Genomic DNA, 27754 nt, shown 5'->3' with positions numbered 1-27754 from the left:
GATGAGCTCAGGGGGGCAATAGCAGGTGGAAACAATGGTGATTAGCAGGTAGAAACTATTTGAATAGTGAATAGATTCAATCTTTCCTAATGCTTAGGGAAATTCTCTTTTGGCACAGACAATGGAATAAATACAAGTTCCTTCTTCTGACTATTGTCTTTCAAAATACCTGAAGGCTGTTTCCTCATTCTTCGTTGAAAAGCAAAGGCTGGCACATGTGTTTATTGTGTTTGTGGATCTGTGGATTCGTGTTTTATCCAGGAACTAAGCACACAATACAGAGCGCACTCGGAGGCTTCAGCCACAACATGATCTGGTTCACATAGGCAAGGAAGGTGAGGGTGGCATGGTTTGATCTCTCTCGGAGCCAGGAGAAGCAGAGCGCAATAATTCACTCCAATCCTGCCAGCATTGGCTCATCTCAGTTGGGTCGAGATACGGATTCATACCTCAGAGGGTAAGCATTTGCCTCTCACTTTAAATCACCCTTCAGTAGTAATTTAAACTGTCAAAAGAAACCTGTACAGAAACTTTCAATTACTATTACAGATTGTACTGTGGTGCCTGCATTGTGATATTTGTGTTACAGAACGCTGATATTTATCTGTGCTCTCTCAGTACTCAGTTTAGTGTAGTATAGTGTAGTATAGTTTAGTTTAGTTTAGCGATACAGCACGGAAACGGGTCCTTTGGCCCACCGAGTGTGAACCGACCCTTGACTTTGCAGACTTATTCCCTTTATCGTGTATCTGTACACTCTGGATGGCTCAATTGTAATCATGTATAGTCTTTCCGCTCACTGATTATCACGCAACAGAAAAGCTTTTCACTGTACCTTGGTACATATGACAATAAATTAAACTAAACTTAACTTAACTTAACTTAACTTAACTTAACTTACTTAACTAAATACTAGTTGTATCATACACACAAGGGACAATTTGCAAAAGCTAATTAACTTGGAAAACCTGCACGTCTTTGGGATGTGGGTGGAAACCAGAGCACCTGGGGAAATCCCACGCGGTCACAGGGAGAATGTATAAATTCATTACAGACAGCACCCTTAGTCAGGATTGAACACAGGTCTCCGGCACTGTGAGGCAGCAACTCTACCGTTGCGCCACTGTGCCATCCTGCATCACTATGCTACCCGTTACAATTAAGACCAGTTGCTTATCACTAAATTATACAATATGCATGTTTTTTTCCGCTTAACAAGGAGATTTTATTCAGTTACAGAGAACAAAAAAAATCAATACTGCTTGGCAGTTTGCAAACATCAGGCAATCTGTCATAAGATTACAACATTATTATGTATAAGAAGGAACTGCAGATGCTGGTCTAAACCAAAGATAGACACAAAAAGCTGGAGTAACTCAGCAGGACAGGCAGCATCTCTGGAGAGAAGGAATGGGTGATGTTTCAGGTTGAGATCTTTCTTCAGATATTATAATCCTTATCCACAATACATTGACCCCCCGGGGGCAATCAGTGTTCACAGAATGTTTCCAGATTCCCCGTGGACACTCCATGTTCCCATTCCAGGGACACGGGGACACTGGCATAGGCCCGGAAGATGGGCAGGCAGTCGACTCGGGCTGAAGCCTGGACTGCCCACAGTATGCAAGGTCATGTTTCCAGAACAGAATGTTGTAGAGCAAGATGAGGAGTCAACACACCTGGTTTATGGCCCTTATGGCTGGAGTCAAGGTTTCCAAATTTATGGGGTTATTTAGCATTTCCGTATACTGGAGACTGGCACAGCTTGCTGTCTGCAAAATTCCTAGTCAGGCTGTTAATCTGTAAACATGCACTTAGCATTAACTGATGCATTAGGATGCTAGGCAGAGCAATTTACACCCCTGCATTTGTTCACATTATTTTTTGTAATTTCATTAAAACAAGCAAGGATATGGAACTAAACGCTCACCAGTCCTTTGTAAATCAGAGAGCTAGAAAATATTTCATTCAAGCTGATGGCCGGATTCAATAACTTTCCTGACTTCCCTTATTTCCAAATGACATAGAATGAAGCCATTCAGCCCATCAAGCTCATGTCGCCTCTCAAGGCACTCCCATCAACCCCGTTCATTAATCTGTATCCTATTTTCTTATACATGGAACATAGATCATTGACACATGGACCCAGGTACAGTGAAAAGCTTTTTGTGGTGTGTTATCCAGACAGCGGAAAGGCTATACGTGATTATAATCGAACCATCCACAGTGTACAAATACATGTGAAGGGAATAACGTTTAGTCCAGTAAAGTCCAATTAAAGAGAATTCAAAGGTCTCCACTGAGGTAGATGGTAGATCAGGACTGCTCTACCATCTAGTTCAGTTGCCTGATAACAGCTGGGGAGAAACTATCCCTGAATCTGGAGGTATGCGTTTTCATGCTTCTGTACCTCTTGCCTGATAGTCATACACTCACAGCTTGGAAACAGGCCCTTTGGCTCAACTTGTCCACACCGACCAACAAGTCCCATCTACACTAGTCTTTGCATTTGGCTATATCCCTCCAAACCTATTCTATCCATGTGCTCCGCTAAATGTTTATTAAACATTCTAATGGTACTTGCCTCAACTACCTCCTCTGGCAGCTTACTCCATACACCCACCACCCTTTTTGTGTAAAAAAAGTTACAACTCAAGTTCCTATTAAATCGTTCCCCCCTCACCTTAAACCTAGGAGGATGGGGAGAGGGGAAAAAAGGGAATGGCCGGGGTGAGACTGGTCCTTGATTATGCTGGTGGGTTTGTTGAGGCAGCGTGAAGTGTAGATGGTGTCAATGGAAGGGAGGTTGGTTTGTGTGATGTTCCGGACCACATCCACCTAAAGTTTTAACTTAACAACCCCCAAACTCTACCCAACTTTGATGCAAAACTGACGGGCATTTTAACTGCCCCATTTCTCTTTTCTTTCTCTTTCAGGTTTGTAATCCTTGTGTTCTCCTGGTCTTCCTACACCGCTTCCATATCCAAGAACACTGGAAAGACTGCAGCCGCAGCCTTTGCAATTTTCACTGACCTCCCTGTTGCCCACACTGGCTGGCAATTTTTCTCAGTGTACTGCGAGCCTTTAACCACTAGAATGGATGACAAAGATTAGCTGGGACTCCTTTACTTCGACAACCTCCAGTGTGAAAATACTCACAGAAGTGGACACCTTGAACACTCTCCATGACTTCAATGGAGTGGATGGTAGGGTCCATTTAAATTTTCAACATTGTGTTTGTAACCTCTGTCAATTAAGAGTGTCAAGTTGTGTGGAGTGATGGTACATTTAACATAGAACAAACATCACAGCACAGGAACGGGCTCTTCGGCTCGCAATGTTTGTGCCAAAAATGATGGCAAGTTAAACTGATCTAATTTGCCTGTGCATGATCCATATCCATCCATTCCTTTCACTTCCATGTCTTCTTAAAGTCTTCTTAAACACCACTGTCATATCTGCATCACCGCCACCCCTGGCAGTATGTTCCAGGCCCCACCACTCTCTGTGTAAAAATGTTCCCCTGCACATCTCCATTAGACTTACCCCCTCTCACCTTATTGCTACCGCCCTCTAGTATTTGATTAGCTCAGACTGTCTACCCTGTCTATGCCTCTTATAATTTTATATACTTCTATTAAGTCTCCTCTCAACCTCCGACGTTCTAAATAAAACAATTCAAGTCTATCCAACCTCTCCTGGTAATTAATACCCCATAATCCTGGCAGCATTTAGGTAAACCTCCCCGTTCCCTCTCCAAAGCCTTCACATCTTTCCTGTAATTGGGCACATAATACTCCAATTGAGACATTCAGAAGCCAAGTTATTAAATAACCTGTATGGGGAAACTATCTTAAGGGTGTATGTAGCCATGTTCCTGATTATGCAAAGACTCCGTGACATTGATCATTAAGTGCGGTATTGATAACACGATCTCCTCATGGTGAAACAAGGAAGTTTGGTCGTGTGCGAGAATATGAAGTGGAATCAATTGCAAGGAAATTAAGCTCTCTTCGACACAACAAATTCCTGGGAATGGTGTTTACTTTAGTTTAGAGATAGTGCTGTGGAAACAGGCTCTTTGGCCCAAATCCCACTGAACACAACATTGTTGGTGTTGAGCCTGCACCGACCAATAATCACCCATACATAGCAGTAGAGTATAGTAGGACTATACATGATTACAATCAAACTATCCATAGTGTACATATATAAGATAAAGGGAATAACGTTAAACTTGAGATGAGGTAAAATCCAATTAAAGATAGTCCGAGAGTCTCCAATAAGGTGGATGGTAGGTCAGGACCGCTCTCTAGTTGGTGATAAAATGGTTATTCCCAATGCTCTGACCAATGAAGGTGAGCATGCTATATTCCTTCTCTACCACTCTATCTACTTGTTGCCATTTTCAGGGAGCTATGGACCTGGACCTCAAGATCCCTCTGCACATCATTGCTGTTAAGAGTCTTGCTATCAACACTGCACATTCCCCTAACATTCATCCTCCTGAAGTCCAGCACCACACACGTGCGTGGATTAAACTCTGAGCCAGCCCTTTTACACATAAGCGATCAAATTCAGTATGAAATGAGAAAGCTGAAAATAGCATAAATACCCTGCCAGCATTGGCATCAATCACCCATTCTGGGAAATTACTTCATCCTTTTTCAGCGTGAAACCCAATATAATTTCTCTTTGCTAATCCCCCAAGAAGCATGTCAAGCAAATTACGGGAGGACATTGTTTTGTGTCATCTGCGGCAATGCTAACTATCCGAGTTTTATTAGTGGGTGGTTCAAGTTTCACTAAAGATACCAAAGTGTCAAATATCAGGGCTAGAACCCAGTGCATTTCTGAGGGGATTTTTCTGGGTGAGGTGTTATATTGAAACATCACTTCCCACTCAGCTGATCCCAAGGCACTATTTTCTAAATAGAGACATTGTGATTATCTCTTGTACCTTTCCAACATCAATCTCCACTTTACCAAAATACCCTTCCTTGGACTTTATCACATTAGGAGTTTGCTTACTTAGTTTCTCAATGTCAACCATTCTTCCACAGATTGTGAAGTGCAACAAAATGGCTTGAAATGAAGGTCAGATAGGTAAAAGTGCAAGACTATATTTCTCAATGGTTCCATGGTTCAATGGCGCTTTATAGTCACATGTGCAAACGCATGTTGAAATTCCTTCCTTACATACAATTCAGTAACAATAATGAAACATACAAGATCATTAAGGGATTGAACACGCTAGAGGCAGCAAACATGTTCCTGATGTTGGGGGAATCCAGAACCAAGGGCCACAGTTTAAGAATTAGGGGTAGGCCATTTAGAACAGAGATGAGGAAAAACGTTTTCACCCAGAGAGTTGTGAATCTGTGGAATTCTCTGCCTCAGAAGGCAGTGGAGGCCAATTCTCTGGATGCTTTCAAAAGAGAGTTAGATGGAGCTTTTAAAGAGAGCGGAGTCAGGGGATATGGCGAGAAGGCAGGAACGGGGTACTGATTATGGATAATCAGCCATGATCACATTGAATGGCGGTGCTGGCTTGAAGGGTCGATTGGCCTACTTCTGCACCTATTGCCTATTGTCTATTGTCTTTTGTCTATTGTAAAGTATTGTCATACCTAAGCACAATCCCTGATTAGCAAAGTGTACAGAAAAGGTCCATTGAGACCACATGCAAAAGTCGGCAGGTTTTGATGCTATTTTCAGTCCAGTCGCGCTCTAGGTCTTATGAATGGCACCTGATCCAAACAAACGCCAGACTGCTGCAGGGTCTCTAGCCATTGCCTTTCTTGGATATTTAGATCGTACAGTGAACTCAGCAGGCATAAAGGGGAAAATATACTTATCTTCCTAATTCTTAATTTTACCAACAGATTAACATGTAGACTTTTTAATCTCTCAACATTTAAAAAGTTTTTTTTCCCCCATTGTTTTCCATCCGCAACCATTTATTTAACATAATGATAACTGCTTGAAGCTTTTCTGCACCCTCAGATTCAGATTCAGATTCAGATTCAGATTCATACTTTATTGTCATTGTGCAGTGTACATTACAGAGACAACGAAATGCAGTTAGCATCTCCCTAGAAGAGCGACATATAATATGAGCAATAAATAAATATATTTACGTGCATACAGTCATAGTAGTGCAATTATATTTTTCCTGGTGGAAGGAGTGTTCGGTGGGGGGGGGGGTGATTGGCAATCACCGAGGTACAGTGTTGAGTAATGTAACAGCCGCAGGGAAGAAGCTGTTCCTGGACCTGCTGGTCCGGCAACGGAGAGACCTTTAGCGCCTCCCGGATGGTAGGTGGGTAAACAGACTGTGGTTGGGGTGAGAGCAGTCCTTGACGATGCTGAGAGCCCTTCGCAGACAACGCTTGCTTTGGACAGACTCAATGGAGGGGAGTGAGGAACCGGTGATGCATTGGGCAATTTTCACCACCTTCTGCAGTGCTTTCCAGTCGGAGACAGAACAGTTGCCATACCATACTGTGATACAGTTGGTAAGGATGCTCTCGATGGTGCAGCGGTAGACGTTCACCAGAATCTGAGGAGACAGATGGACCCTCCTAAATACCCCATTGTAATTATTAGGTTGTAGAACCCTGTGATATATCATTAATAGTCATGTCCTGCCAACCCCAAAATGGCAATAGAGCTTTCCATCACAACGTCTCAGACTTGGGTTCAATCCTGAGCTCAGGTGCTGTCTGTGTGCAGTTTGCACATTCTCCCTTGTGACCAGCATGGTATTCCTCCGGGTCCTCTGGTTTCCCCCCACACATACATGAAGGTTTTATTGGCCTCTATAAAATTTCCCCTCGTTTGTAGGGAGTGGATGAGAAAGTGAGATAACATAGAACCAGTGTGAATGGGTGAATGAGGATTGGCGTGGGCCAAAGAGTCCATTTTTAAGTTGTATCTTTAAACTTAAACTCTGCTGCCTGTGCAATGACTAATCCTCCGTTCATTCTAGTACATGTGTTTTCATTGTGTTTTAAAATCTTTTCATAAGTTCAAAATTCTAGGAGCACAATTGGGCCATTTGTCCCATCAAGTCTACACCACTATTCAATCATGGCTGATCTATCTTTCCCTCTCAGTCCCATTCTCCTGTCTTCTTCCCATAACCCCTGACACCCTTACTAATCTTTTGAGTAGTACGTTATCGAAGGCCTTTGAAAATCCATATAGGCCTCTATCCAGTCATACCTTCTTATCCCTTCTCTTGCTGCCTATATGCAGGTTGGAACACCCAGTCTGCCATTACTTTCATAAATCTCCTGTTACCACTTCTTCACTGATAGATTCTGGCACTTTCCCAATTACTGACATCAGACTAATTTGTTTATATTTCCCTGTTTTCTCCCTTCCTCCTTTTTTAATTAACAAGATTACACCTGCTCTGTTTTAATCTCTCGGAGCTAGTGTGGGACATAGAACAATACAGCACAGGAACAGGCTCTACAGCCTATTATGACTACGCCGAATCATGATGTTAAACTAATCTCCTCTGCCGACACATGATTAAATCCCGGCATATTCATATACCTATCCAAAAATACTCCCTCTTGCTGGCCACAATTTCCAAAACACTCTCCCTGTGATAGAAGATGGTGGAACAGACACGTATTAAGGAAACACACATGGCTGTGGTGGTTTATCTGGGTCAGAACTGGGAAGCCTGACCAGATTCAGTCAATGGTCTTCCCATTCAGCAGCTGACCAAAGATCAAACGGTGAATGAAGTAAAACCAAGGCTGAATGGAAAGCATCAGAGGTAAATCAGGAATAAGATTTCCCGCATTGTCGTAGAGAGTTAAGTAACCAATCTTTGAAGTTTATTCAACTACTTGAAAGCACCTACCACTACATACAAGAACAGTTTCTTCCCCACTCTTGAACAGACCTGACTTATATGAAGGATGAATTCCCGATCTTCCAATCTACCTCATTGTGGTCTTGCCATTTTTAATCTGCATTTTCTATGTAGCCATAACACTATATTCTGTTTAGTTTCTCTTTGCATTGCCTGATGTGGTGCAGTGGTAGAGTTGCTGCCTTATAGTGCCACAGACCCGGGTTAGATCCTGACAATTGGTGCCGTCTGCACGGAGTTTGTACGTTCTCCCCGTGACCCGTGTGGGTTTTCTCCAGGAGCTCTGGTTTTCTCCCACACTCCAAAGACTTTTAAGTTTGTAGGTTAATTGGCTTCAGTAAATTGTCCCTAGTGTGTAGGATAGAAGTAGTGTACAGGTGATCATCGGTCGGCAAGGACTTGGAGGGCCGAAGGGCCGATTTCCATGCTGTTTCTCTAAACCAAACGAAACTACACCTACTTGGAGTTTGGATTGTGTTTTGTTTTTCCTCGGGGTGCTCTGGTTTCCTCCCACTTCCCAAAGACGTGCAGATTTATAGGTTAATTGGTAAAATTGCCCCTAGTGTGTAGGGAGTGGATGGGAAAGTGGAATAATATATATATATTGTTTAGTTTAGAGATAAGTGCAGTTAGAGCTAAAGATACAGCACGGAAACAGGCTCTGCAGCCCACCGAGTCTGTACCGCCCACCGATCACCCCGTACACTAGCATTATCCTACACACTAGGAACAATTTACAATTTTACCAAAATCAATTAACCTACAAACCTGTATGTCTTTGTAGTTTGGGAGCAAACCAGAGTACCCGGAGAAAACCCACCCAGTCACGTATATCTTGTCACATAAACAAGAAAAAGTGTGAATGGATGATCGATAGTTGGCATTGACTCGCTGGGCCGAAGGGGCTGTTTCCATGCTAAACTAAATTAAATTAAGAATGTCAGCTAAAGGGTCCCAACCCAAAATGTCACTATCCATGCTTTCTAAGGATGCAGCCTGACCCGTTGAATTACTCCAGCATTTTGCATCTTTCCTTGGTAAACCAGCATTTGTAGTTCCTTGTTTCTACAAATTAAACTAAACATTTGGAATTTGGGTAGGGGTATGGTTCTCTCTAGCCACTTATTTCTGCTTGAAATTTTTTTAGGAAATGAATGTGACCTGCTCCAGAATCAACGGCATTCTCGAATCATACTACCTCACAACCATGTACAGCATCGAGTTCATTTTAGGATTGACCGGGAACATTGTTGTGATAAGTGGTTACGTCTTCTGCCTGAAGAATTGGAAATGCAGCAACATTTACCTCTTCAACCTTTGCATTTCGGACCTAATCTTCATCTGTACGCTCCCGATGTTCGTGGTCTACTATGCCAAAGGAAAACATTGGGTGTTCGGTGGTTTTCTTTGCAAGATGAACAGGTACATACTCTACACCAACATGTACCTTAGCATGCTCTTCCTGGTTTGCATCAGCATTGACCGATACTTGTTGGTCAGCAACCCATTGAGGGGGCATGTGTTTCAAAGGAAGAAGGCGGCTATCATCATCTGTGTCGCCATGTGGGTCTTCGTCACTTTGGAAGTCATCCCCATATTGACCTTCATCGGTTCTGACAATGTTACAGCTCTTGACAACAGCACAGTCATTAAGTGTGTTGACTATGCCAGTGCTGGGAACCCAGTACACAACCTGATTTACAATGTGTGTCTCACTATCTTCGGATATGTGCTTCCAATGAGCGTTATGGGTGTCTTCTGCCTGAAAACAGCACACAAGCTGAAGGAATTAAGTCAGGCAAGGACCTGGAGCATTACTCTGGAAAAGCCACTCACGCTGGTCATCCTGGCCATTACTATCTTCTCTGTACTATTCACCCCTTATCACATCATGAGAAACATCCGCATGATATCTAGACTGGACAACATCAACATCTCAACGGAGGCCATCGAGTGCATAAAGGCCGCATATACTCTTTCCAGACCCGTGGCTTTTCTCAGTATAATTACCAATCCCATTTTCTACTTTTTTTCTGGGGATAGATTTAGGGAAACAATTGCAAACAACTTGAAGTGTTGCCGCTCAAGAAATGCAACTTAACATGTAAAATAAGGGTGTAGGAAGGAGCTGCTGATGCTGGTTTAAACCTAAGATAGACACAAAATGCTGGAGTAACTCAGCGAGACAGTCATAAAATAAAGACTCTAGGACTGACTGAGAACTGTCATTTTGCCAAGAGATATGAATCTGAATCTTTCTTCTGGAGACTGGGTCCCTGCTAATTATTCAAATTCAGCTTAATTATTCAGCCATGCATTCCTGACAAGTATTCTGTGGAAGATTTTCCACTGAGGAAGATTTTCAAATTCATCACAGTGGTCACAGACACAGAATTTTTTTTTTTTTTTAAATCCTAACTTCAATCAAATGGTAAAAAAAAGGTATTTTGGATTTGGAAGAAGTGCAGTATCATATTTTACCAGCAATGTATTGAGACCTACATTAAAATACAAGGAATGATTCCACAACCAGGTCTTAATTTTTAGAATGTAAAAGGCTAAGAATTAATTTGATTGTCCTTAAAATATTAAGGGATATAAAGTAGTGCAAAAGGGGAACTGAAAATGTGGAACATAGAACATACAACACAGTACAATATAGCACAGGAACAGATCATTCAGTCTACAATGTCCCAAACTCATCTGAAGGATCTCGACCCGACCCAAAATGGTGCCTGTGCAAAAGCCTCTTAACCACCACTATTATTCCAGGTCCACCACTCTCCATGTAAAAAAACTTGCCCCGCACATCTCCTTTAAACTTTGCCCAGCTCATCTTAAAGATCCTAGTCTCTCCCATTTCCACCTCGAGAAAATGTTCTGATTGTCCACTGTATCTATAACTCTCATTATTGAAACCCTCTAATCCAGGCAGCATTCCAGTAAACCTCCTCTGTACCCTCTCCAAAGACCCTACATGATTCCTGTAATGGGATGGCCAGATCTGCATGCAACACTCCAAATGCAACCTAACATTCAGGTCTGGAGACACAGAGATCTACAAGAAGTCCAGATACAACCTTGGTAAGGCCATCAAAAAAGCCAAAAGGGACTTCTGCTCCAAGCTGGAGGATGAGACGGATGTTCGGCAGCTGGCAGGGCTTGAATGCCATCGCCTCCTATAAGGTGAAATCAGGAGGCTGCTCAATTGTCAGCAAAGCATCACTCCGACGAGCTCAATGCGTTTTACGCACGCTTTGATATGGAGAACACTGTGCCTTCCCGAGCTCCCATTCGCCGTGACGGTATTTCAGTCACAGTCACAGAGGCCAACGTCAGAAGATCCTTCAGGTGGTGAACCCTCGGAAAGCGCCTGGAACTGATGGCATACCCGGTTGTGTTCTAAAAGCCTTTGCGGTCCAACAGGCTGGAGTTTTTACGGACATTTTCAACCTCTCACTTCTGAGGTTTAAAAGGGCATCAATAATACCGGTGCCCATGAAGAGTAAGGTGACGTGCCTCAATGACTATCGACCAGTGGCACTAACGTCTGTGGTGATGAAATGCTTTGAGAGGTTGATTATGGCGCATATCTCTCCCTGCACTGAGACCCGACCTTTTCTCGTCGGGCCTCAGTCGTCGTTGAGGCCGCAACGAGGAGCGGCCTCCAACAGGAAGAGACCGGGGACTCAGGTGTCGACTCACCTCACCGTGGCGGAGCTGGCCGGGTCCGGAGCGGTGGAGGAGCGCTGCTGCTGCTGCTGGTGCTGTTGCTGCTGCTGCTGGTGCTGTTGCTGCTGCTGCTGCTGCTGCTGCCGGAGAGTCGGAAGCTCTCTACGGGTCTGTGGACGACGGCGCCGAGCACACGGCTCCCTGGGGGGGAGACCGCTTTTCGGGGCTTCTGCGGTGGCGACTTCTCCCGCCCGAGTTGCGGGGTCGAAGAGCTCCTGGAGCGGGGCCTACATCACTGCCCCGCGCGGCTGGAATGGCCGCGGACTCTGCGAGCGCACACCGGGGGCTCCAACATCAAGACCCGGTGTGCGACCTCGCACCACCCGGCGTGGCTTCAATGGCCGCGGGACAATCGCCATCGCCAGCCGGGGGCTATGACTTTGACTCTGACATCGGGGGGGGGGAGAGTGCAGTGGAGAGATACGTTTATTTGGCCTTCCATCACAGCTATGTGATGGATGTTTATGTTAAATGTAATTATGTTGTGTCTGGGGTCTATTTGTGTGTATTGTATGGCTGCAGAAACGGCATTTCGTTTGGACCTCCAGGGGTCCAAATGACAAATAAATTGATTCTGATTCTGATTCTGATTCTGATATCAACTCCTACCTCGACAAAAACCTTGACCCACTGCAGTTCGCTTACCGCCATAACAGATCAATGGTGGATGCGATCTCACTGGCTCTCGACTCCGCTCTGGACCACTTGGACAATATAAACTCATATGTCAGGCTGTTATTCATTGACTACAGCTCGGCATTTAATACAATCATCCCCTCCAAGCTGGTTACCAAGCTCATTGATCTGGGGTACACAAAAATGCTGGAGAAACTCAGCGGGTGCAGCAGCATCTATGGAGCGAACGAAATAGGTGACGTTTCGGGCCGAAACCCTTCTTCATACTGGGTGTCTGCGCATCCCTCTGCAATTGGATCCTCAACTTCCTCATCCACAGACCACAGATTGTTCGTATTGGTGGAAATGTGTCATCTTCGATAACAATCAGCACGGGAGCACCTCAAGGCTACGTACTCAGTCCCCTGCTGTACTCACTCTATATTCATGACTGCGAAGCTGGACATAGTGCGAACTCCATCATCAAGTTCACCAACAACACCACTGTTGTGGGACGCATCACTGATGGGGATGAGTCAGAGTATAGAAGTGAGATCAACCGATTGATCAAATGGTGCCAACACAATAACCTGGCTCTCAACACCAGCAAAACCAAGGAACTGATTGTGGACTTTGGAAGGCGTAGGATAGGGACCCACAATCCCGTTTACATCAATGGTGGAAAGGGTCAAGAACTTCAAATTCATTGGCGTGTACATTTCCGAATGTCTTCCTGGTACCAGCACACTGATGCAATCCTAAAGAAAGTACAACAATGCCTCTACTTCCTGAGAAGACTACGGAGAGTCAGCATGTCAAAGAGGACTCTCTCGAACCTCTACAGGTGCACGGTAGGGAGCATGTTGACTGGTTGCATCGAGGCTTGGTTCGGCAACCTGAGGGTCCAGGAGCGGAAAAGGATGCAGGATGTTGTGACCACTGCCCAGTCCATCATCGGCTCTGACCTCCCCACCATCGAAGGGATCTATCGCAGTCACTGCTTCAAAAAGGCTGGCAGCATCATCCTGGCCACACACTCATCTCTCCACCACCATCAGGCAGAAGGTACAGGCCTGAAGTCTGTTACATCCAGGTTCAGGAACAGCTGCTTCCCCACAGCCATCAGTCTATTAAACTCGCTAACAAACAGACTCTGAACCAAAGATTATAGAGGAGCTCCTCTAGGATCTTTGCTCTGAACTGTAACAGCCTATTGCACTTTATCTGCTTATTTATGTGTATATTGTACTGAACTGTTCTGTATTTTTGTTTACAATATTCTGTTGTGCTGCAGCAAGCAAGAATTTCATTGTCCTATCTGGGGCACATGACAATAAACTCTCTTGACTCTTGACTTGACTAACCAAAGTCCTATAAAGTAGCAACATGACTTCACAACTCTTATTCTCAATGCCACACCTTTGAATGCAAATATATCATATAGCTTCTTTACCAATATTAATATCCAGATGGAGGGATGTATCTATCCAGATAGGCATAACATTTAAGAACCATACAATCTGGCATTATTACAAAATGTTACAGCCACACTCGTGATGTATCCTTAAGCACAGAACATACCACATTCTCTGTATCTATGTGTGGGCCTTTATTAAGCAGAGTCATATGATGTGCCTGCCTTTCCAAATGCAAAAGCTTTGCAGATATTCAGGCTTCAGTTAAAAACATCAGCATGCAAATAGACTTAAGTGCGTAGTCCTACCAATAAACGTTAATCTCCTGAATACAAGATATGTTGCTTTTCAATGCGTTCATATTGCAAGGCCTTTAAGAATTGAAGCAAAAGCAATATACTGTACTTTTAGAAGAGTAATTGCAAAAAAAAGAAATAAAATTGAAAAACGTTGGAAACTCCTCTCATCAGGCACCCTTTGTGGAGAGGCTAATGGTGTTATTGTTATATGTCAGTCTTTTACCCAGAGTAGGGGCATCAAGAACCAGAGGACATAGGTTTAAGGTGAGAGGGGAAAGATTTAATAGGAACCTGACGGGCAACTTTGTTTTACACATAGGGTGGTAGGTGTATGGAACAAGCTGCCGGAGGAGGTAGTTGAGTCGGGTACCGTCACAACATTTAACCAAAAAACATTTGAACAGGTACATGGATTGGATAGGTTTAGAGGGATATGGGCCAAATGCAGGCAGTTGGGACTAGCATTGATGGGGCATGTTGGTTGGCGTGGGTAAATGACTGCGCATTTATTCCTCTCATGATCTTATACACCTCTTTCACACCACCCCTACTCCCCCTGTCCAACCTCTTCCCTACCTCAAGTCTTGGCAACATCCTTGCAAATCTCTGCACCCTTTCCAGCTCTAGTTTTAGACAACCTTACAGTGGGATAAATACTACGACCATTCACCTTATTTATGCTTCTCATTATATTAATGTACCTCTACAAGGTCATAGCTCAGCTTCATTCACTACTGAGAAAATAGAGAAACTAAACTTGTTTTTTTAATGAAAAAAGATGATGGTGGAATTGGATAGATTTATTTTCATTCACATTAATAATAGAATCAAAATAACCACTAGATGGCAGATGCGCAAAGCATTTGCCTCATTCCTACCTTTCAAGAAATAGTGGTTGTGAATTTTTCAGAAATTACGGTTAGATTTTGGAATTTTATTACTAGTAATCTTGATAGGCTCAATGCACGTATAGTATTAAATAATAGATATAAAAACAAGGAACTGCAAATGCTGGTTTATACCAAAGAAAGACACAAAGTGCTGGAGTAACTCAGTGGGTCAGGCTGCATCCCTGGAAAAAAAGATGGGTGATGTTTCGGGTCAGGACCCTTCTTCAGACGACAGGCTGGATAGGGTGGGACGTTTTTCTTTACAGTGTAGGAGGCTGACAGGTAACTTTATTGAAGTACATTAAATCACGAGGGGCACAAATAAAGTGAACGCTCACAGTCTTTATCACAGGGTAAAGGTTTCTTAGACTAGAGGGCATAGACATAAGGTGAGATGTGGGGGGGGGGGGGGGGGGGGGGGTGGACCTCAGGGACAATTTCTTCGTTCAGACGGTGCTCCATATATGAAAGATATTTGGATAGGAAGGGTTTAGAGAGACACTGTATAGAAACATAGAAACATAGAAAATAGGTGCAGGAGTAGGACATTCGGCCCTTCGAGCCTGCACCGCCATTCAATATGATCATGGCTGATCATCCAACTCAGTATCCTGTACCTGCCTTCTCTCCATACCCACTGATCCCTTTAGCTACAAGGGCCACATCTAACTCCCTCTATATATAACTTAAAATATAGCCAATGAACTGGCCTCAACTACCTTCTGCGGCATAGAATTCCAGAGATTCACCACTCTCTGTGTGAAAATGTAGGTATAGACCGAATGCAGGCAAATTGGACGAACCCAGAATGCTAATATGGTTGGCACGGAAAAATTGGGCTGAAGGGATTTTTTTTCATGCTATGTAACACTATGAATCTAGCTCTATGACTTGCCAACCATTTTCCACTGCAATGGACAGAATTCATATTGCAAATGGTTGAGGAGAGTGGAGAGATACAGCATGGAAAGCCCTTCGGCCCACTGATTCCACACGGAACATTGATCACCCGCACACTAGTTCCATGTTATCCCGCTCTCGTATCCATTCCCTACATTCTAGGAACAATTTACAGAGGCCAGTTAACCTGCAAACCTGCACGTCTTTGGGATGTGGGCAGCGCGACTCTGGTCAGCAGCGGCCTCTGCAGTCTGTCCGCGTTTTATTATTTTCTGTCTGTGTTTTAATGTAGTTTTTGTTATTTTTTGTTGGGGTGTGTGTGTGGGGGGGGCGGGGAAACTTTTTAATTCTCTCCCTGCACTGGAGACCCGACCTTTTCTCGTCGGGTTTCCGTTGTCGTTGGGGCCGCAACGAGGAGCGGCCTCCAACAGGAAGAAGCCGGGGACTCTGGTGCTACGACTCACCGTCGCCGTCGCGGGGCTGGCCGAGTCCGGAGCGGGTGGAGCGGTGGAGGAGCGCTGCTGCTGCTGCTGCTGCTGCTGCTGCTGCTGCTGCTGCTGCTGCTGCTGCTGCTGCTGCTGCTGCTGCTGCTGCTGCTGCTGCTGCTGCTGCTGCTGCTGCTGCTGCTGCTGCTGCTGCTGCTGCTGCTGCTGCTGCTGCTGCTGCTGCTACCAGAGAGTCGGAGGCTCCAACGGCAGGTCTGTGGACGGCGGCACCGGGAGCCCGTGGCTCCCTGGAGGGAGACCGCTTTTCAGGGCTCTCGCAACGGGGACTTCTCCCGCCCGAGTTGCGGGGTCGAAGAGCTCCTGGAGCGGGGCCTAACATCACTGCCCCGCGCGGCTTGGAATGGCCGCGGGACTCTGCGAGCGCACGCCGGGGGCTCTAACAGCAAGACCCGGTGTGCGACCTCGCACCACCCGGCGTGGCTTTAATGGCCGCGGGACAATCGCCATCGCCAGCCGGGGGCTTTGACTTTGACTCTGACATCGGGGGGGGGGGGGAGAGTGCAGTGGAGAGATAAGTTTATTAGGCCTTCCATCACAGGGATGTGATGGATGTTTATGTAAATTATGTTGTGTCTTGGGTCTATGTGTTTGTAATGTATGGCTGCAGAAACGGCATTTCGTTTGGACCTCAAGGGGTCCAAATGACAATTAAATGTATCTTGTATCTTGTATCTTGAAACCGAAGCCCCGGGAGAAAACCCACGTGGTCACAGGGAGAATGTAAAAAGGCTGCACAGACAGTACCAGAGGTCAGGATCGAACCTGGGTCTCTGGCGCTTCGAGGTAGGAGCTCTACTGCTGCGCCACTGTGCCTCCAGGTTCTTGTGAAGACATTCCCAGGAGTAGATAGCAAGGAACAATGGTTCGCTAAACATGTAACCAGAAAAAATGACTTTGGCAGGTAATCCTTTCATTACAAGGGCCCAAAGGTGTGAATGTTTTAGAACATGATTCCACTGCCTTAACGCAGGATGCTGATTCTGAACACCAGGAAGTGGTACTACAACCAAACAGCCAACACCGCCCCCTCTCTACATGGTTGGAAAATACAGTCCTGAAAATTTCCATCCAACATCAAATCATCCAAAAAAAGACTCTGCTAGTTATTGCAACATGTTACAACATGAATATCAATGTGATCCTCAGTACAATGCTTCCTGTTCCTTGCTATCTAATGCTTCCTAAAGGCAATCATTTGCATGACAGATGTCTTCCTACAGTTCACTGTACGAAGAATTTCAGCCAAGGTCAAAGCTTACCTGTACAGATGAAATGGCCTTCTGAATGTATCAGTGTGTGGACCAAACAGATAGGCAATGTTTAGGATCGGGACCCTTCTTCAGACCTGACCCAAAACATCACCTATATTAGTTCATAAGTGATAAGAGCAGAATTCAAATTAAGTCTACTCCACCATTCAATCATGGCTAATCAAACCCTTAACCGTCAACCCAATTCTCCTGCCTTCTCTCCAGGAACCCTGACACCCATACTAATCAAGAATAGTAAGATTAAACGAGAACTTACCAGTTTGAAGTTTGATCTGTATTTTATGAGGAGTTACGATGAGGGATTACGTGAAGAAGCCCGCTTCCACGCATGCGTGTCATACTTCAAAGCAGCGGTGTGAGGTCACAGGAACCTATAATGATCTAACATAGTAAGATTACCAAAGAGATACCAGTTTTTGATATGATCATAAGAGGGTGGGAGCGGAGGGCACGTAATCCCTCATCGTAACTCCTCATAAAATACAGATCAAACTTCAAACTGGTAAGTTCTCGTTTAATCTTACTATTTTACTTCGGAGTCACGTGAGTGACTACGTGAAGATTTCAAAGCTCTGTGACCTCATGCCGTGGAACGAGTCCATGCTTCACAAACTGCCTTGGGTATTGGGAGAGAGCATCATTAGTAATTTTAAACACAATTTTACAAAGAGTTGTGTGGTATAACGAAAAAATATATAACATTTTTTGAAAATTTGAGAATCATAGCCCTGTAACCTTTCGGGCAAATTATTTTGTTGAACATAAAATGTTTTCTTAATACAATGATGGCTCCAAAAAATAACTGGTTTATTATAAAACCTGTGGAAAACCCTTTTTTAATGACCATCCTGCCATTCTGAGGATTTGGTCTGTGGGTACCTGTACAATTTTTGCTGCGGATGTTGCTGCAGCCCTGGTGGAATGAGAGTTAAAACATTAGTGTCTATTTCTGCCATTTTTAGGACCTATTTGAGCCACCTTGATATAGTTTGAGTCATGACCCTTTCATGCGGTTTCTTGTAAGAGATAAACAACTCCATTCTCTGACCTCGAATGTTCTTAGTATATTCTATGTATTGTTAGATGTGTCTTGCTATACAGTCGTTTGCCATATGGGTGTACCATAAATTCAAACACTTGACCCGAGGAACCCGATCTGTTTCCTTTTATTAAATCCTGTATGACAACACCAGTTTCTCGGTGAGATGATCAGGGAGTCCAGGCTCAGTTTGCTTAATGGCTGGACTTGTTGTGCGGTAAAATAACACCATGAGCATAACCATCTTCCTGGACTGTTACTGAAGTGACAACGCTGTTATGAGCTACAGGCTCCTCAGCATGTTGAGAAACGACACTCACGTCCCAGATTTCGGAGTACCTGGTTTTCTTACCAGGGGTGCGTTTCCACCGCGTGCCGCTCCTTTCCTTGTGATAGGTAATTGGAGAGTGCACTTGTGGCACTATTGAAGGCACTGTAGCTCCATCGATTATCCTAATGGAGGCTTGTAAAAATTCCAATACGGCCAGAATGTTCTTGGCCTTTTGGTCGAGATTGTTGTCCAAGCAGTATATGCCCCATTTCTTGATGTGTCCAAGGTACTGCTTCCGTGTTGACAGTCTTAGTGCAGATGAGATGAGATTCATCGTCCTGTCTGACAGTGTAGTGGGTCTGTTAGACTCTACAAATCAATAAATCCATAGTGTTATGGCATGGATGACTGCCTCCAGTCACTGGATAAATCAATAATTTTTTGGCAATGTTCATAGGGAACATGGTTCTAACACCATCCCCTGTAAGACTGAAATACCATGATTGAGAAGGTCAGTCGGGTACTCTGAAAATTCCAGATGCCGAGTGTGGTTGAATTATCCCTAGTACCCCAATGATGGGTCCGAACGGGGGAAAACCTCACCCTATGGCTTATTTACATAACAATGCCAAGCTGGTTTACGAATTTTAGTACATAATAATGGGGCTAATGATTGCCCCTTATGTAAGCTCTATATTGCCAAAGTTCCTCTATTGAGTCAATGCCTGCCATATAGAAACCCACAACTGACACCAAGTCTATATCAATAATAAGAGCATCCATCTTAAAATGAATATCTAAAACAAATGTGTTTAGGGTTAAAATCAATGATAATCCTGCAACCCTACTCTATCTTATATTTAATAAATATGTTCAATCCCATCTTTTGTGTACAATTCTTGTAGCACCATGTGGGTTTTAGATTGTTTGGTTTATGTAAGGACAAAATGCCCTTCTGGTGTATGATGTACTGTGGTTAATGGGATGAGAAAAACCCTATCAGATAACCCTGAATACTGCTGAGATTATATGAATCTGTAGTGATTATATACCATACATAACTGTAGTGTTGCAACCTCCCCTACCCTCGTAGGTCCCTATTTTAACAGAAGAAAACCCCACCCACCTACCTCCCTGGTTACCGGTGGTTTTGTTATTTCCTTGGTTTTTTGAAAATAAGGTTCTGGTTTAATATTTCTTGTTCGGGGTTGTGTGGGAGGTTGAGGCTTCCGCATCTTCCAGGGTGGCCGCCCTGGCCATACCCTAACGCGGATCCTGCAGGTTATATTGATTTCTGACCCTGCTACTGGTATGAGCCACATTTTTTATGGCCTTGCCTGTGGCTGGTATCATGCTCCAAAATAGGCCCTTGCGCTGGCCTTGATGAGCCCCAGTGTCTTGGCTTAGTCCACACACGGTTTTTATTTGCAAATGGTAGCATTTTTGGGGTCCTAGTGCTGGCTGAATGGCCGCCTTCCACGTGTAGTTCAGGTTATATTGCATATTATTAAACAGATCTAGTGCGTCTTGATGGTCTTTGGTTACCTACGTTTAGTCCAGGGTGCTGGTGTGTGCTATGATGCCTTCCGTCAATCCCTTGAAGGTTCTCTGGATCTTGAGGTCCTGGTTCCTGATGTTCGTCCATATGCTGCCAAATGCATTGGTTTACACTGGGCACCTGTAATGCCTCACCGTTGCCAGGTGGCAGATGTCTGGCCAGTGTTTGTAAATTTTTCTTGTTGGCGTTTGTGGCCAGACATATAGTAATACTATTGCCATCCTGGATCCAAGTCTACCCATGTTTGACTTGGCTAAAGTAATCGGCCACCATGTCCAGCAGAGTCCCTGCTGTGTTAGGATCATGGGACGCTGTATTACCAGGCTCTGGCCCATCAGGGTCCTGCCTACTCTTTTTTATAGAGTTAGAGATCTCTAGGGTCCCACACGGGGTACCCATGTGGGGCTAAACTGCTGCCCACTTGTCTTTTGTTCTGCGGACCCCTCTTGCAGGTCAGCCCAGAACTGACCCACAGTGCTCCCCTCTGATGGGGTAAAAGCATTGTGCAGCCCTCAAAGAGGTACTGCTGTGGTTTTATCACGTTGGAGCAAGGCTCCATACACCGCTTCTTCCCGCTCCAGCCCTCTCGGGCACTGGTTGCCGGCGGTTTTATGCAAAGTCGGACCCTTCCGAGTCCACTACCTTGTTTGATTTGTGTCTAGCCTACCGCTCGGTCACATGGATCTGGCCGGTGCGGGGCCGACATCGGGCACAGCTGATCCCACTACGGTTGATCCAAGTGCCGCTGGCTGCTGCTGGCTGCCCGCTGTTCCATGGTCCTCCTTCTCCAGTTTTGTCCTTCCTTCCGTGAAGTGGATATGGCCGGTGTGGAGGATAACTGGCACAGCTGCTTCCATCTATTCCTTTAACCTGACTTCAACGCTCTCAGCACTCCCTGGCTGCTCCTTTATCTTAGACCCCTGGGACCCACCCCCGTACTGACGGTACTGGTCCCTTATGGTCGTTGCAGCCGGTCAACCCCACTCTAATGCCCTCAATTCTGGGCACTCCTACTTATATGGTCCTTAGATAAGGTACATATGAGACATTAAAACTGATGATAACAGCTACTATAGTTTTTATGTAGTATATATAGTCCTTAGATAGGGGATGTATCAGATATTAAACTGATAAGAACAGATACTACACTTGATCTTAGCCAAAAAGCCGAGAAGCGATTATTGTAACTAAAACCCCGCTGGGACCGATCCTGGTACTCACATACTGGTCCCTTGTAGTAGATTGCAGCCAGTCAACTGCAAAGTCCTTTGCTGCCGAGAAATGAACTTTCTCACCATGCTGGAGCGAAGTTGGGCACAGGTGTTTTTCCCCCTCCGGGAATCGATGTGCCCATGCTGCTCCTGCCGTTGCCAGCTCCTCACGAAGTGCCAGCTGCCACTGCTGCTGTCTGTGCTACTGCAACTGCCGGCTGCCACTGCTGCTGCCGCTGCCGCTGCTGCTGCTACTGCCGCTCCTCCGCGGTTTTCCCGCCGGCCTTCTGCACCTTACATGGACCTGGTCCATGTCTGCACCTAGAAGGTAAGTTGAAGGAAACGCAGGGTCTCTTACCTGCTGTTCCCGACTTTCCTTCTCCCGCCGGTGACCGTCGTTCCCTGTGTCGGGTTCGAGCCGCTTGGACCGACCCCGGTGTTCACGGGCCTGGTCCTTCGCGGCAGTTCCGCAGCCGGTAACCCCGGCTGTTCCTATAGATCCCCTGGACCCTGGTGCTTACCTTGTGAACAAGGTTTTCAGCCCGAACGTCCCGTTCCGACTCCATAAGTGCCGCTGCACTCGCTGAGCGTTTCGAGCCCCGGTACCGCTGGTCCGTGCTGTCTGTCCCGCAGCCTCTGTGCTGGCTGCTAGCGACTGGTCCCAAGCCAGTCTCGTTTGAGACTGGCATAGGGACCTTTTTTACTTTGCTTCCCGCCCGGCCGAGAGGTGAATTTTGCCGGTGCGGGAGCAAAGTCGGGCTCAGGTTGTTCCCCTCCAGGGAAACTCGTGCTGTTGCTGCTGCTGGCTGCTCGCCCTCCACGGGTCTCCCCACCAGCTTTCCGCAGCCTCCTAAAAGTAAGTAGTAAAAAGGAACGCAGAGTCTCTTACCTGCTGTTCCCGACTTTCAAATCTCCCGCTTGGGGAACGCCGTTCCCCCCTGTGTGACTCGTTGCAATGCGTGTAGCGATATGACACGCATGCGTGGAAGCGGGCTTCTTCACGTAGTCACTCACGTGACTCCGAAGTAAAATCTATCTATTTTTACCTTCAAAATATTGATTGACGGCCTCCACAGCCTTCTGTGGCAATGAATTTCACAGATTCACCACCCTCTGACTAAAGAAATTCCTCCTCATCTCCTTCCTAAAGGAACGCCCTATTATTCTGAGGCTATGACTTCCAGAGGTCTATGTTTTCCAGAGATGCTGCCTGACCCGCTGAGTTACTCCAGCATTTTGTGTCTATCTTTGGTATAAACCAGCATCTGCAGTTCCTTTTTATTAAGGTGTGTTGACCAAGTTTATCATTGAAAGGATTTCTTCACTGGAGTTTCATCACTTGTCATGGGAAAGATTTAATAGGAATCAGAGGGGCAACATTTTCATTACATAACATTCAATTATGTTCTTCAGGAAAGGAAATTTGCTCTTCTCACTTGAACAGTGAAGAATCAAGATTCAAGGGGCAAGGGTGGAGTCAAAGGTCAAGAGCGTTTTATTACCATATGTACCAACAACAGAGCAATTAATTTCTTATGTGCAATAAAAAGGAACTGCAGATACCGGTTTATACATCTGGTACATCTAATAATGTATTAGATGAGGCCGACCCAAAACGGGGCCAACCCAAAACATCACTTATCCATGTACTCCAGAGATGCTGCCTGAACCGATGATTTACTCCAGCACCATGTGTCTAATTTCTTACTTGCAATACCTGAACAGGCCTGTTAACACAGTACACACTGTTAAATATAATATTAAAAACATAATTAATAGATGCAATTTATTGGGGGGGAAAAAGCAAAGTCTTTATTGCAACCAAAGACAGTCCATAGATGTTCATAGTTGCTGAGGTTAGTGTTGCGTTTTGTTCAAGAGCTTAATGGTTGCTGGAAGAAGCTGTTCTTGAACCTGGTGATCACAGTTTTCAGGCTCCTTCAGGTACCTTCTTCCCAATTGTAAGACCAAAATTGGACCATGGCCAGGGAGGTATGGCTGTTTGATGACATCGGCTGCCTTCTTGAGACCTTGAGTCCTTTTGATCCTTGTGATGATGGAGAGGTCAATACCTGTGATAGGCCGGGCAGTGTCTATCACTTTCTGTAATCTCATTCAGTCCTGGGCATTCGAGGCACCGAACCAAGACATGATGCAACCAGTCAGATAGACACACAATGTGTAGGAAGGAACTGCAAATGCAGGTTTAAACTGAAGATGGGCACAAAATGCTGGAGTAACTCAGTGGGTCAGGCAGGTACCTGGGAAAAAAGAATAGGTAATGTTTTGGGTCGTGTCCATTCTTCAGTCCTCTCTACTGTACATATAGTTTATAGTTTTTTCGTTTTAGTGACACAGCATGAAAACAGGTTGTTCGGTCCACCGAGTCCGTGCCGCGCTATACGTGGCGAGTCTTTGCAAACTTGCGTATTGTAGGCAAAAGAACGAATTTCACTGCACTGCACTTCACTGCAAAGTATTTCAGTACATGTGACAATAAGGTAACAATCAATCAATCAAATATAGTGTGAAAACAGGTCTTCTGACTCACTGAGTCCATGCCGACCAGCCATCAGCATACACTAGTTCTATCCTACACACTAGAGACAATTTACAAAAGCCTATTAATGTACAAACCTGCACGTCTTTAGAGTGTGGGAGGAAACCGAAGCACCCGGAGAAAACCCATGTGGTCACAGGTGGAATTTACAAACTCCCTACAGACAAGACCCATAGTCAGGATCGAACTCGGCCACGCTGCCACTGTGCCATCACAAAACATATACATAACTCCAGATCATCCAAGGTTGTTGATTTTTGACTGCTCACTGGTTCAGGAGCACAAATCATAGTCATAGAGTCTTATGCCCCTGTCCAACTCAGGTGATTTTTTTAGGTGACTACAGGCGATTAGGCTGTCGCCACATGGTCGCCAGGGTGTCGCCTGTATGGTTGTGAGTATTCTCCTCAGTTGCCCAAAGAATCGTAGTGTTTTTCTGGTCGCTGCTGGATTTTAAAATGTTCAAAACGTTTCGGCGACAGTTGGCGACACTTGGCTTGACGCCAATGAGCTTAGCTTGACTTCTCCTGACGTAGGTGCTGTCGTAGGTTGTCGCTGGTGCTGACCGTTGAATTCCATTGGCGACTACCTACGTCAACCTACATCAACCAGTGACCGGTAGCAGCGACTGAATTGTATTACCTTGTCGTAGCTTGAGCTGGGTGGATGTAGGTTGTCGTAGGTGGACATCCTAATGGGTCGCCGGTTGTCTGTAGCTTACCATAGCTTGACTTCGACTAGGTGGTAGGTTGTTGTGGACATTGTTGTAGACATTGTTGTAGGGGGGTCCAGTCGCTGGTTTTTCAGCGATCTGCTACGACTATGGCAATTGATGGCAGTCGCCGAAAAAATCGCCTAAGTGGTTCAGGCCTATTATAGTGTGGAACCAGACCCTTCTGCTCACAAAGGCCAATATGTTGCATCTACACTAGCCCCACCTGCCCGCATTGGCCCAGATCACTCCAAACCTATCCTATCCATGTACCTGTCTAAATGCTTCTTAAGCAACATTGTGGATACAGGCCCTTTGGCCCACCGAGTCCACACTGATGCGGTAGTTCCATGTTAATCCACTTTCCCATCCATTCCCTACACACTAGGGGCAATTTTGCAGAGGCCAATTAACCTATGTCTGGGATTCTATGTTTGGAGTCGGGGATTCTTTAGAGCCCACACATTTTTGGAGTGTGGGAGGAAACCAGAGCACTCGAAGAAAACTCACGCAGTCACGCGGAGAATGTACAAACTCTGTACAGGCAACACCCGAGGTCAGGGTTGAACCAGGGTCTCTGGCATTGTGAGGCAGTAGCTCTAGTGCTGCACCACTGTGCTAACCCTAAGTGCCCCACCACAAACCATGAACTATTCTATCAAAACATGTGGGACATTTCTTCATTGGATACCACTTCCGTCTATTACAGGGTGTTGCTTAAACAAAACATGAAGTAGAAACATTTTGCATTTAGTTCCTGATTCTGCAAATGGCAAGGAATACATTTGGCATTTGGCATGAGCAGCTTCCATGAACATTTAAATTCCTTCAAAGCAGCAACAGAGTTGAGGGCCTGGCCCACGAGCATGCGAATGCATGTGGCAAGCATGACCTAACGTGGTCGCTTGAGCTGTACGGCCTCGCGGGGCCAGTCCCACTTCGATCGCCGGAGCCGTATGGAGTTGTGTGGAGCTGGTCCCGACATTGTGCGGAGGTCCGAAAAACTGACGCTGTTCAAAAATTCCGCACGGCAATGGCCTGCCAGCCTGCAGCCACATTGAGGCCATATGCACCGCCTCGACGGGCGTACGCACCATCTCGACGCTGCGTACGCACTGTCTTGACGGCGTGCGCAGCGCCTTGACAGCGTACGCCTAGCGCGAACTTCCCGCAGACTTCGCTCGAACTTCACGTCAACTCGTACGGGATCACTCGACCTCCGCACGGCCCCGCTTCCGGTTTGATCGCGCTTGCCGCACCGCCCCGCTTCCGGTTTGGTCGCGCTTGCCGCATGCAGTCGCATGCTCGTGGGACAGGCCCTTTAGTCTGCCACTCAAGGCATACTATGCTATGCCAAACCAGGGTAGGACTGACAAAGTAAATGGTAGAGCGCTGTGGAGTGTTTAGGAGTACAGGTGCATTGATCCTTAAAAGTGATGGGTCAGGTGGACAGGATGCTGAAGGAGGCACCGTTGCCTTAATTGGGAAGGGTACTGAGTTCAAACGTTGTGCCATCATGATTCAGCTGAGCAAGTTGTTGGTGAAACCAGATTTGAAATTCTGCAAAAGATAGGCACAAAGTGCTGGAGTAACTCACAGGGTCAGGTAGCATCTCTGGAGAAAAAGGAAGATGACGTTTCGGGTCAGGTCCCTTCTTTCAAAGTGGACAACCCACTTTGGGAGGTATCCAAAGCTTCCTACATGTCCAACCCTAGGTTTGCCCGATTTGGTGTAACTTCTGTTGTTATTTGTAATCAAGGAAACGTTAATGTTTCGGAAACACCCAATCAAGTGGTTTAGTTTAGTTTTGAGATTCAACTGGAAAACAGGCCCTTTGGCCCACCGAGTCCACGCTGTCCAGCGATGACCCATACACTACTTCTAGTTCTGTCCTACACATTAGGGGCAATTTACAGAAGCTGATTAACCTACAAACCTGCACGTCATTGGAATGTGGGAGGAAACCGGAACACCGAAGGAAACCTATGTAGTCACAGGGAGAACGTACAAACACCGTACAGCCAACACCCGAGGTCAGGATGGTACCCGGGTCTCTGGTGCTGTAAGACAGCAAATCTACCATTGAACCACTGTGCCACCTGTGACCCAGGTTCAACCCTGACCTCATGAGCGACACAGCGGTAGAGTTGTTGCCTTGGTGTTACCTTTAAAGATCGGTGTGAATGCTACTGGGAATGACACAATTCAATGTATAGATACTGAAAAGCTGTCTGATATACTGTGGGTTTCCTCATTTTGCTTGTTGGAGTTGTATTTTCATTAATAGGAGCATATAATGGAAGGTCAACTGAGTCCCACTTGTTGCAAGCAGAGTTAAAGCTAGGTTTTCCCCCATATAATCCCGATAACTCTGATCAAAACTAATTCATGTTAATCCTTTATTTTATTTCCAGGTTGGAAGAGGACATGGCAAGTTCGGTTGCTTAATAGATTTTAATGTCTAAATGTTTTCTGCGTTTCATAATCGTTCAAGAAGCATCTGGTAGAAATGCAGTGGAGATGTGGAAGCTGAAGAAAGTTACGAAATCCCAACGAAGAATCAATAATTGCTGGAGTTGCTCAAAGATTGAGCAACTTTAGTGGGCAGGAAGAATTCAGTTCAAGGTTCATCATCAGAAACATAAAAATGAAAAACGGACAACCTACTGTATGTGTCACATTGTTATAAAAATGAACTGCAGATGCTGGTTTACACAACAGGACACAAGGTGCTGGTGTAGAAACAACATTCTGGAGTAACTCAGTGGGTCAGACAGTATCTCTAGAAAAAAAGAATAGGTGACATTGTGGGTCGAGATTCTTTTTCAGACTGAACTCTGAACAAAACTAATTCATGTTGATCCTTTATTTTCATCTTGAG

At 45.3% G+C, this 27754-nt stretch overlaps 1 protein-coding gene and 1 pseudogene across 1 annotated transcript; one reads left to right on the top strand and one right to left on the bottom strand.

The window, feature by feature from the left end:
• Positions 1-8758: 8758 nt before the first annotated feature.
• Positions 8759-10364, top strand: LOC129703375 (succinate receptor 1-like). Its single transcript, XM_055645750.1, has one exon. It carries the CDS (start codon positions 9045-9047, stop codon positions 9993-9995), a length of 951 nt encoding a protein of 316 aa, XP_055501725.1. The 5' UTR covers positions 8759-9044; the 3' UTR covers positions 9996-10364.
• An 11097-nt stretch (positions 10365-21461) lies between these two features.
• LOC129703813 (U2 spliceosomal RNA) lies at positions 21462-21569 on the bottom strand (annotated as a pseudogene).
• Between the last annotated feature and the right edge of the window lie 6185 nt (positions 21570-27754).

The sequence above is a fragment of the Leucoraja erinacea genome, chromosome 14 (assembly GCF_028641065.1).
Source record: "Leucoraja erinacea ecotype New England chromosome 14, Leri_hhj_1, whole genome shotgun sequence".
Classification (NCBI taxonomy): Eukaryota; Metazoa; Chordata; class Chondrichthyes; order Rajiformes; family Rajidae; genus Leucoraja; species Leucoraja erinaceus.
Note: the sequence above shows the minus strand (reverse complement) of the source record. Positions and strands in the feature narration are given on the sequence as shown.

Coding starts and splice junctions, on each gene's coding strand:
- LOC129703375 (XM_055645750.1), top strand. CDS start 9,045: ATGAATGTGACCTGCTCCAGAATCAACGGCATTCTCGAATCATACTAC.